General features: G+C 40.2%; 1 protein-coding gene across 1 annotated transcript in view; it reads right to left on the bottom strand.

Annotated features, from left to right (window-relative positions):
- Window positions 1-409: 409 nt before the first annotated feature.
- The window catches only part of LOC120539330 (solute carrier family 22 member 6-A-like), a 40484-nt gene continuing 28459 nt past the window's right edge, over window positions 410-12434 (bottom strand). Inside the window, exons 9-10 of the mRNA XM_039769305.1 lie at window positions 7502-7708; window positions 410-760 (exon numbers count right to left, since the gene is read on the bottom strand). Coding sequence (XP_039625239.1) covers window positions 688-760; window positions 7502-7708 — 280 coding nt within the window. The 3' untranslated portion in view covers window positions 410-687. The remainder of the gene's footprint in view (window positions 761-7501; window positions 7709-12434) is intronic.

A 12434-nucleotide genomic window follows, 5' to 3' on the forward strand; every position in this document is an offset into this window, starting at 1 on the left:
AAAGCATTTGAAGTACAATTTTTAAAGAATACTACAAAATATTTCATTGCTTTTATATTATTTTTATATCAGTTCATTTGAATTTGAACTCAATACTTTTCTCAAAGTGCAAAAAGGATTTGTTTTTATGATGCAACTCATCCATCCATCCATTTTCTAACCCGCTGAATCCAAATACAGGGTCACGGGGGTCTGCTGGAGCCAATCCAGGGCACAAGGCAGGAACCAATCCTGGGCAGGGTGCCAACCCACCGCAGGACACACACAAACACACCCACACACCAAGCACACACTAGGGCCAATTTAGAATTGCCAATCCACCTAACCTGCATGTCTTTGGATTGTGGGAGGAAACCGGAGCACCCAGAGGAAACCCACGCAGACACGGGGAGAACATGCAAACTCCACGCAGGGAGGACCCAGGAAGCGAACCCGGGTCTCCTAACTGCGAGGCAGCAGCGCTACCACTGCGCCACCGTGCCGCCCTATGATGCAACTGAAATATGCATTTACATATTTGTATTGAAAGGTTGTATAAAAGTCCTGAATTAATTGCTATGATGCTGTTTAATGTATCAAAAACCTACTGTACATCTTCCTCATGGTACAGAATAGTATACAACTTGAAATGTTTACAGCTAAAAGATTAAATTGTCAATGAAAGACAAATCAGTCAAAGACATGGCTTCACAATTTACTAGACAGCAAAACATGAGGAGTAATTTCACTTTTTATGTTCTGCTTTCTTTTTCCTTGACCCCTGCAAAACAAAATAAATAAATAAATAACATCTTGAGTTTATTATAAAAATGTTTCGAAACATTCATAATAAAGTGACCAGTAACAGCTGAGTGTCATGAAGTAGTCACATATTTAAAGTGTGTGTGCACAGAGCTGAGGCTACTTCAGGGCTTTGAACTCTTAACGTTTTGAGTACTGAACTCTTATTAGGCAACACTACAGGTAATATGCTTTTAATGTCTCCCTGCTAGTATTGTATTGGGGGTGTAAAAGGTATTCCAGATTCTTTTTGAGCGTATGTGTGTGTCTTTTAACTTTTCTTCTGTACACCTAATGCTTTTTATGATTTTTGATAATGTATGAACAATGCAGCAGTATTAAAATTTTCATACCTTTCACTTATGAAAAAAGCATACAATTCAGAGGTTGCCATGTGTGACAGAAAGGGGGAAATCCCACAGGGTAGCAAAAGATGGGGGAATCACGTTGGCTTTAGGAGATTTCACCTTGAACTTATAAAGATTTATATGATCCATGTGGACTTGCCAGTTTATTTTACCATGTCCATGTACCAAATTTATTCTCTTACAGGTTCTAGCTTTGAGCTGAAAAGTACAAACTGCTTAAAACCAATGCTAAAAATTGAAAAAAGATATTGTTAAACATTATTTACCATATATATAATTCTCTATGGCAAGACAACCATGAAAGCACGCCGGAAGGGGCGTGGATTCACTGAGCCGCCGCCAAGTAAGACACCTATGGCGCACGTAGGAAGGAGCCACGCCCACCAACTCCAAGACCATTGAATACGACAACAACTCGCAGAGCCACGCCCACCAACTCCTGACACCTCCGAGCCACGTTGACTGTTCATAGAGGCATGCTTCTCGCGGAGGTGAATCGCCATATGCAGCATGTAAAACGGTTTTCGAGGGGTTCCCATGGGATCCTTAAAACAATCCTTTACAACTGAGGTTAAAACACAATGAAGTAAGCAGTCTTTAAAAACCGAGTTTTCGGTTACGACGCACGACCGTGTGCACCATAGCAAACTGTTTTATACGCTACATACAGCAATTCACATCCGCTACAAACATGCGTCTTCTTAGATGCTCCTGCTCCTGCACACGGAAAGTCTACGTGAGTCACAGGTGCATCTGGACTATGTAAAGATGACAACGACTCAAGTGATGAGTTGGAGGTAGGCACATGAGGGATGGCGGTCCGCCAGTTTTCAGTCACGGACAATTGTGTGTTGGTTCGTTCTGTGCATTGTTATAATGTTGCTTTTCTTGCTGATTTATTACATTACCGATTTTTCAAATGTTAATTTTCTCCCTGTGCTTAAAAATCATGAAAAAAACGGCCTGATTATGCGGTGTATGGTACGCCGCGGGTTGGCTAGTATTCTATAAAGCTGCTTTTATAACAGCCCCCTTTTTAAATGAGGGTTGTAAGCAAATCCCTTTGTCAGGTTGGTGACATTTGCTGTTGTGAGACTGCATCAGTGTGTGGAAGAGACATTAACTGGTTATTAACACTTACAGATGAGCAATATTTAATTTTAACTCAAATGTCACAAACTCCTAATAATGTATTTTTTTCAAATCTTTCCTTCCATATTCAGAATTCTTACAACTTTAAGGATACTTTATAAATAATGTGAATTGTTAAAATGAAGTTTAACTTGTAAATTTCATACTGTGCAAGAGACGGCCAGCAGTCCAACCCACCCAAGACATGAAGGATGGGGGAAAGGCAGCTTCTTTAGGGCACTGCCTCCCCCAAACCACTAGATGGCAGCTCCCCTGGATTACAGTTTACCCTAGATTCCCACAGGGCATCATGGGAATTGGAGTTCTTTATTTCAGCCCTGTTGGGTGCCGCGAATATAGAGGAACCATATGGCACGAGGTTTCTGCCTAACTTGGAAGTGCTAGAAGACCACGTGGGCAGAAGAGCAGAAGTGCGTCTGGATTGGCCGATATAAGAGGACTGAACCGACCTCACAGGGATGAGCCACAGTCAGATGGAAGGTGGACAAAGCTTACTCTGAGGAGCAGACGAAGAGAGAGAGAGAGAGAGAGAGAGAAAGAATAACTGTGTTCTGTCTTACTTATTTACTTGTGGCTGTGGTGGTGGTAAACACATTGTGAAGAGTTTCCAAAATAAGTAAGCTCTTGGTGCTTTTAACTTGTGTTTGGTGTCTGTTGTGTTGGGTTTCAGGAGCCACAGTGCCCTCTAGTGTCCACAACTGTTATTATTAACAGAACTCCTGTAAAACAGCCTTTGTTTTATTGTTTTCAACCTGCCTCACATAACTCATCAGACTTTCCTATTACGTTTCACAGGGGGCACTAATTCAGACTTTGCCACTGAATTGCATGGCATTAGTTACAATTGGAGGCTGTGCCCTGCTCACTCCTCTTCTTCTTCTTTCGACTGCTCCCATTAGGGGTCACCACAGCTGATCATCTTTCATATCCTTCTGTCCTCTGTATCTTGTTCTGTTACACCCATCACCTGCATTTCCTCTCTCACCACATCCATAAACCTTCTCTTAGGCCTTCCTCTTTTTCTCTTACCTGGCAGCTCTATCCTTAGCATCCTTCTCCCAATATACTCAGCATCTCTCCTCTGCACATGTCCAAATCAGCGCAATCTCCCCTCTCTGACTTTGTCTCCCAACCATCCAACTAGAGCTGACCCTCTAATTTACTCATTTCTAATCCTGTCCATCCTCGTCACATCCAGTACAAATCTTAGCATTTTTAACTCTGTTACATCCAGCTCTGTCTCCTGCTTTCTAGTCAGTGCCACCGTCTCCAACCCATATAACATAGCTGGTTTCACTACCGTGTTGTAGACCTTCTCTTTCACTCTTGCTGGTACCCATCTGTTACACATTACTCCTGACACTCTTCTCCACCCACTCCACTCTGCCTGCACTCTCTTTTTCACCTCTCTTCCACAATCCCCATTACTCTGTACTGTTGATCCAAATTATTTAAACTCATCCACCTTCGCCAACTCATCTCCTTGCATCCCCACCATTCCACTGACTTCCTTCTCATTCACACACATGTATTCTGTCTTGTTCTTACTGACCTTCATTCCTCTCCTATCTAGAGCATATCTCCACCTCTCCAGGGTCTCCTCAACCTGCTCCCTACTATCACTACAGATCACTACAGATCACAATGTCATCAGCAAACAACACAGTCCACAGGGACTCCTGTCTAATCTCATCTGTCAGCCTGTCCATCACCATTGAAAATAAGGAAGGTGCACTGCTCACTCCTGTACCATTCAAATTTCTGTTGTTTGTGCTCTCATAACAGTTGGCATATTATACTTATTATGGTTATGAACATTAGTTTTACTGGTCCTGTATCAAAATCCACAATAACAAGGATTGATTCATTGCACATACAGGATAACTGTTATTTTGTATAGTTTTTGTTATTCCACCTTGAAACTGTTTCTTCTTTTCCCCTTCTTTTGGTGATTTCACGCCCTGCCAAAACACTTCCAAATATACAGAATGTGCTATTGGGTGACCTTAAACTGGCCTTGTAGGAGTGCGTGATGGAAAAGTATACCTTGAAGTGGACTGGCATTGTGTCCCTAGTTGATTCTTGCCTTGCATTCAAGGCACTCAGGAAAGGCTTTAGAACCTTAAATCAATGAATTTGATTAAATGGGGTCAATACAGCTTTTGCTTTTGCAATGTTAAGTGATGCTCCCTATAGTTGCCAACTATCCCATTTTTGACCCCACTTTCAATATTACAGCCAGAATTAATCGCAACAATATTTGACATGCACACTTTGTTAATGAATGACAAGGTTAGATTAATGAGCAGCTCTAAATATTACGAGTGTGAGCAAGTGACAAATGGGTGTATTGTGTGACAGACTTTTTAGGGCCGGATGCTGCTTTGTTTTCCAGTGGACGTGTGCATGTGCCCTGTAATGGCATCCCATCAGAGGTGGGTAGTAAAGAGTTACATTACTTGAGTAACTTTTTTTAAAAAATTTTACTTCTAAGAGTAGTTACTACACCATACCTTTTACTTTTACTTGAGTACATTTGTGAAGAAGAAACGCTACTCTTACTCTGCTACATTGGGCAACAATCGACTTGTTACTTTTTTCCATTTACACATTACAGTACACTATAGTTTTGCCAAAGAGAAGTCACCAGTGGATCTACTGCATGACTGTTTCACCAATCAGATGTAGCATAATAAATGATAAATTGGACTGGACTGCCAATACTGATGCTCTGTGTAAGAAAGGTCAGAGCCGACTATACTTCCTTAGAAGGTTGGCGTCCTTCAACATCTGCAATAAGATGCTGCAGGTGTTCTATCAGAAGGTTGTGGCGAGTTCCCTCTTCTATGCGGTGGTGTGCTGGGGAGGCAGCATAAAGATGAAGGACGTCTCACGCTTGGACAAACTGGTGAGGAAGGCAGGTTCTATTGTAGGCATAGAGCTGGACAGTTTGACATCCGTGGCAGAGCGATGGGTGCTGAGCAGGCACCTGTCAATCATGGAAAATCCACTGCATCCACTGAACAGTGTCATCTCCAGACAGACTTTAGCGACAGACTGCTATTACTGTCCTGCTCCACTGACAGATTGATTGTTCCTCCCCCACACTATGCGACTCTTCAATTCCACCCGTAAACGTTAACATTATTCAAAGTTATTGTCTGTTTTTACCTGCATTTTTATTGCTCCTTAATTTAGTATTGTTTTTTGTATCAGTATGCTACTGGCTGGATTATGTGAATTTCCCCTTGGGATTAATAAAGTATCTATCTATCTATCTATCTATCTATCTATCTATCTATCTATCTATCTATCTATCTATCTATCTATCTATCTATCTATCTATCTATCTAACAATAATCACATGACTCCGTTTCACCAATCAGACGTAGTCATGCAGTCACATGACCACACACAAACTTCCTGCATCTGCAGCCTGTGAGAGACTTTTTATTCATGCAGGTCTCCTGTTCACTGCTAAACAGTCACAGCTTCACTGCAAGAACCTTGAGAGCCAACTCCTGCTGAAGCTTAATCATCATTTCACTGAGTGAAGAAGAAGCACGTTTTAACCAAACATGCACAGACAGTCATGGAAAAGTGAGACTTCTTGTACGTGCACAAGCTGCCTTGTTCTGATGTTATTTTCTATCACCCCTACAGATTCCCTCTTCCCATATGGGAGTCTGCCGAAACCACACCGTCGATAGTTATGACCGAGATGAGCTGACATATGAGGATAATTTACTGATAAGGCCAGAGGATGGTGGAAAAAAAGTGCTTTTATTAAAAACCAGTCAAAACAAAAGTAAAATCAACAAAAGTGTCAGTGGTGCAGTGTTCTAAAAACAGTACATATATAAATCCATAAAGATTATTGTGAAAAGTAAGGATAAAAAAATCAATAAATAAATCCGTTAAAAATCCAAGGTTAAAATGCACACTAACTCCTACTGATCTCAGCCCACCTCCTTCTCATTCTCCTGGCTCACCCATTGCTCGCGTAGCCGGCGGAGACTCAGCAGCACCGAGGTTGGCTCTCCTCCCTTCTTCCTTCGTGCTCACGTTGTCGCACCTCGGAAGCCTAGGGAGGGCACCTGCCTTGCTCACCACATTCCACCCAAATGTTCAGTGTGGCAAACTAGCCCCTAGAGTGCCACAGCTAATGCTCTTTCATGGGACCCTAGCTCACGCTGCTTCCTCCCTCCAGGTGGCCAGATCGTCGCTCCCAAGCCTGCCTTTCATGTGTTTTAACCTTTTTTCTTTGATTCCCCCTTCTTTTTTTGTGCTGATCCGTATATATACACTCCCATCTCCGTGGGCCTTAATCACACGCCACAGGAAGCCAATGAAGGAATTGAGTACTCGCTCCAACTACCTCATTAACTCCCCGCAGTCGTGCAATCACCCACGGAGAGTGACACGGCTTTATGGATTTAAAACTGGCTTTTTTTTTTCTGAAGCCGCGGACCCGCTACACCACAAAGTGAATATGCAGTATTATACTGTCAGTGTACAGGATATCTCGTCACTGTAAGTAGTTTGCACTGTTCAAACATACAAGTTACCTACTGTAGGTATTGGCTTCAAAAGCTTTGTTGTGAAAAACTGAGATCTGGAGCTTTGTGTTATTTGTGTATCTTTATTTTGTAAACATGTTATTTATTTTTACTCATTTTTTTATTTTATTATTTGGAAATTGCAGAATTTGCACATTATTTTATATTTTTGTATGTCTTATTACAACATTTCTAAAAAATAAATTATTTATTATGTTCAAATAGTTACTCTGTACTTGAGTAGTCTTTTTACCAAATACTTTTTTTACTCTTACTTGAGTAATTTTTTGGATGACTACTTTTTACTTCTACTTGAGTAATATTATTGTGAAGTAACGCACTCTTACTTGAGTACAATTTTTGGGTACTCTGCCCACCTCTGCACCCCATCCAGAGTTGGTTCCTGCTGTGGACCTGATTCTGCCAAGATAAACCATGACATCCCTGTGGCTCTAAATTAGACTCAGTGGATTTGAGAATATTGTGTTATTTTCTCAAAGGCTTAGGCCATTACGTCACTTTCTGAACTGCATATGTGAATATGACAGATAAGCAAAAGTGTGACCAAGCCTGAAGCCAATTTAAGAAAGGTGGAAAGAATTACCATGACACCTGACCTTAGCATGATTCCTATTTACTCACCGTTGTGCTTCCACATACTCTATAGTCTCTGGCAATGGCATGTTAAGAGTCTCTGGAAGGAAGACTGCGATGATGCCTGCAATCACAGGCAGTGCCCCGTACACCATCAGGGGTAAGCCATAAAGGTAATCTTCAAGCAACATGACCATTGGTGCTGTCATTGATCCTACTCGAGCCATTGTTGATCCAAATCCCAATCCAGTTTGCCTGAAAAAATAGGAATATCACAGCAGTCTGAAAGTACCAAGGTGCAAACAGCTCAGATAGTTTACAGGTTTTGTGAATGCTCTCATATAAATCACTGGCCAACAGTCTCACCAATGAAAAGTTACTGATGATGGAATCATAACATTTAAAGTACATGTTTATGTTAGTAATAATGAGAAAATGAAATTCAATAAGAAGATTGAACTTTAAAGCTGACATATGCTCAGGGGAGTCATAGACTGCTGAGGGGGGGCATAAGCTGTAAAAGCTGTGAGGATAATTGCTTTATGTTTTTTTTTTTCATTCATTTTTAAAAATTATTAATTAGGATAATAAAATGCTAGATTTCATTCAGTAGTGTCATGTAACAAATATGACATTTAGCAAAGATGCAAAACATTAGAATGAGTGATAATGGCTTTATAGACCAAAATAAAACATCTAAAAGACTTATTGCTTGGGAAGGGTGTGTGGATTTTGTGCTATCGAAAACTCCTTTCCTGCTCTGCCACTCATTACTACTGCCTCACCAACCCATAAGCAAACAAAAGACCACCCCATAAAATTCTATACACCAATATAAATGTTTTATATATTAAGAGGTGTAAACACATTATGTAGTATTTGTAGCTGTGTTTGTTGAAAATTTGTAAGGTTCCACAGCTTTAGCTTACTTCATAGAACAATTCAGGCAATAATGTGACGCATGTTCAAAAAATTCCACAGTTTAAGTATGTTCATGTTAAAGGTGTTAGTAAAATTCATAGCAAAACAGTTCTCACGAAAATAGAAAAAAAAAAAGAAAAGTTCTTGTTTAAAGAAAGTTCTGTTTAAGGCCTACTTATCTTGCTTCATTTCTCTCTACAGTATATTTGGTCATACAGTCATACTTTGAAATGTTCATATGTTCATCTACAGCTTGTAGAAAGATCAGGACGTTAATGTTCTGTCTGTAAGCTAATTTAACAGTCCATGCTTCTAAAAAATTAATTTTTCTCTAATTGGCAAAAGGAATAACTAAGAAAGTTCTATTTTATGTTAACTTGCAGGGTGTAAAAGATTATAGCATAATCTAAGTAACTATGAGAAACCAAAATGCTATTGAAATTAGCAGAAGCTATGTGACTTTTACATTAACTTTAACTTTCTAAGAATGGCTTTTGAAGTTTTAATATATCATTTCTTTTAGTTAAGTAGATCTCCTTGCATATTTCAAATACATTTTAGCAGAGTATATAATACTATTATTATTTAAATGGTTCCAATCAATTTAATTTAATTCAGTTTATTTTTGTATAGCTCTGGTCACTGAGTGCAGACTCAGGGCACTGTGCCAAGTTCTCCGAAAAATGCAAGTGTAAATTAAAACAAATGTCCAAATACAGAATGAGTACAGAAAGATTTGCTTAAACAGACAGGAAAACAAAGTAGTTTGTGACCAATTAAGATAAATGGAGCACAGCAATATTTGTCCATTAACATTATCATTAAATTATGGCCAGTTGACGACAAAGAAGAGGAAAACAAAAACCCCTGTCAGCCGCACCCTGGAGGGTCCACAGTTAATTATGATGGAGAGATTAAATCTAGTCATATCCTATGTGCTTTAGAGGAATGTGAAAACAAAAGCATATTACTAAATGAAAAGACTGAAGGTTAGTAAAATGGAAACAACAGAGCAGCTATTGAATGTAATTAATGCTTAGTTTAAGAAATGCAGTCAAAGTAAGGCTAACAAAGGGTGATCTCTAAATAGTCAATTTAATTTAATAAGTTTACACAGTACATTGCTTCTTAATCCCTTTATAAAATTATACATGAAATTAATTCAAATCTAAAAAACTTAGCAATGTTGAAAAAATTATCATACTTAAAGACTCATAACACAAGTTTGTCCTGTCTGAAGAAGACTGTTTGAGTGTGAGACTCTATGGTGGTCCCAAAGGTTCAATACCAGTCCAGTCAAATGTTAGCTGAAAACAGGGCCGAAACATGGAGCCATTGGAAATGGACACTTGAAGACATCTGTCAAAGGTAGGGCCTAACCAGATGTACATTTCATTTTGTCAGTGTGTCTAGATAAATGTGCTCTTCTTACAGTTCCGGAATAGATGAGCCAATGTCTGACACAAATGAAAGAAAAATGTTCTTAGTCTGGAACTTAGTTCCATTTGTATTTTAAATTCCCTGCTCACAGTGTTGTTTCAGGTTGTGTTACAAAGGGAGAGCTTTAATATAAGGTTTTGTCATTAAATTTCTTTTGTCAAAAATTTGAAAGTCCAGGAAGTGTGTGCATTAACCTTTCTAGAAGACAAAATTCCATTGTACTTTTAAGTTTCTCTAGAATAATCCATTTTTACTCCCATCCTGAAGACGTGAAACATTAATGTTCACGACAAAATAAACCTCAGCCTTATTCTGCACAGAAGGGCCTTTTTGCAAAATAACATACCGTCAATACATTATTCTGAAGTTTTCACAAGTGAGAAAGTGGAAGTAACAGTGATTACTAAGGAGGTACTAAAGAATTTGTTCATTGTAGAGGGAAACATGCTGCTTTGATTAAAAATGCTAAAATCAAACAAATCACCAGGACCAGATAGCATCCTCAAGTGCTTAAGTAGGTTATTACATACAGATATAAGCACTTGGCACATATTTTAGGAAGTCACTGCTTGCTGGGAAATTGTGAAGGAATGCAAAATGGCAAGTATTATCTTGCTATATTAAAAGGGTGATTGAGCATCTGTATAAGGCCAGTGGACTATACATCACAGTTAAATTAATGGAAGTAATTAAGAAAAATATTGAGTAATGTAATGATAGCTGGCGTTGATCTGTGAACTTGAGAGCTAATAGTGATGTCTGAGTTAATTTACCTACAGGAAGCAGTGGTAGGAATTGGTGTGTCTGCAGAAATTGCTGTATATGTCTACAATTGTTACTCTTTTCCAAACAACACGTCACTGAGTTATTGGAACCCACAATAAAAACAATACAAGCAACACTTGGCAAGTTCAGGAATTTTAGAGAACAATGCTGACTGTTCTCTAAAATTCCTGAACTTGCCAAGTGTTGCTTGTATTGTTTTTATTGTGGATTCCAATAATAGATAATAGATTCAGATGAGGGAGGTTGTGCTTTAGTTATATGCTGGAATTCTGTGAAGACAACAAAAGGATTTGATCAGAGTGGTACATATGATTTTAGTTATTTTAGTTATCTTTTCAGAGTGCATTCGATAAGGTTCCACATGAGAGGCTGGGCATTACTAAAAGAAGTAGAAGTTCAGGGTGTAGGGTGTAGAATTGGCTAGAACAGTGGAATAATAATGATATTAGGAACCTTGTCAGAACTGGGTGATATGATCTATGCAAGGGCTGCTGCTGCTATTTTTAATATATACTGTATATATAAATGACTTGGATTGGAATAAAGTAACAAGCTGGTTAAATTTGCAGATGATACCAAACTAGGTGGATTAGCAGATAATCTAGAATGTATTGTCACATACGTGCGCATGGCAGGCAGCTAAAGGGCTTGAGTAAGGGCGGTTCCGAAGCATGCCGGGATGTGGCAGAGTGCACCGACTCTTTTTCTCCCTTTTCAGTAGACCATTCACGGGAGATCCCACCTGGCTCGCTTGACGTCACTTCCGGGGCCGAGCCAATGGAAGAAGACCTTGCCGGCCCCGGCCCCTGTGATGTCACGTCCGGACTCGAACCAATGGCTGAAGGCCATGAGCCCAATCCCTATGATTTTACTTCCTGTCTTCCCCTTTAAAAACCTACACCTTTTCCCTAGTCCCTCAGTTCTGTCTTGGACTTGGTTGTGTGCACATCAGTGCAGTATTCATTTATAATGACTGTTTCAGCCAGGAAACCAAATTATACGGGTGGCTGCCCCAAACCTTTCTATGACTCTGTGTGAGTTTTGTGACAGTATTGAATCATTATAGAGGGGCTTGGACAGCCTACTGGTATGGACAGATTTGTGGCAGATGAAATTTAGTGTAAGTAAAAGTAAAGTGTGGGCAGCATGGTGGCGCAGTGATAGCGCTGCTGCCTCGCAGTTAGGAGACCCTGGTTCGCTTCCCGGGTCCTCCCTGCGTGGAGTTTGCATGTTCTCCCCGTGTCTGCGTGGGTTTCCTCCGGGTACTCCGGTTTCCTCCCACAGTCCAAAGACATGCAGGTTAGGTGGTTTGGCGACTCTAAATTGGCCCTAGTGTGTGCTTGGTGTGTGGGTGTGTTTGTGTGTGTCCTGCGGTGGGTTGGCACCCTGCCCAGGATTAGTTCCTGCCTTGTGCCCTGTGTTGGCTGGGATTGGCTCCAGCAGACCCCTGTGACCCTATTCGGATTCAGCGGGTTAGAAAATGGATGGATGGATAAAAGTAAAGTATTACACATAGGAAGTAAAAATGTTATATTTGAATACACAATGGGTGGTCTGAAACTTGAAAGTACTTAGGACTTAGGACTTAGGAGTAATAGTGGACTTGTCACTGTTAACTTTCAATGTACAGAAGCCATTAAGAAAGCTAAAAGAATGATAGGACATATAGCACATGTGGCAGACAGCCGGCTGCTCAAACTGGCCAGGATGCCCAAAGAAGAGAAGGATGGGGGAAGGCAGCTACTGAGGCACACTGCCTCCCTCAAGATGCCAGATTGTGAGTTCCCAGCAGCGCAGTGCTGCTCCCAATTCCCGCAGGGCTTCATGGGATCTG

Source organism: Polypterus senegalus, chromosome 11 (genome assembly GCF_016835505.1).
Source record: "Polypterus senegalus isolate Bchr_013 chromosome 11, ASM1683550v1, whole genome shotgun sequence".
NCBI classification, from domain to species: domain Eukaryota; kingdom Metazoa; phylum Chordata; class Cladistia; order Polypteriformes; family Polypteridae; genus Polypterus; species Polypterus senegalus.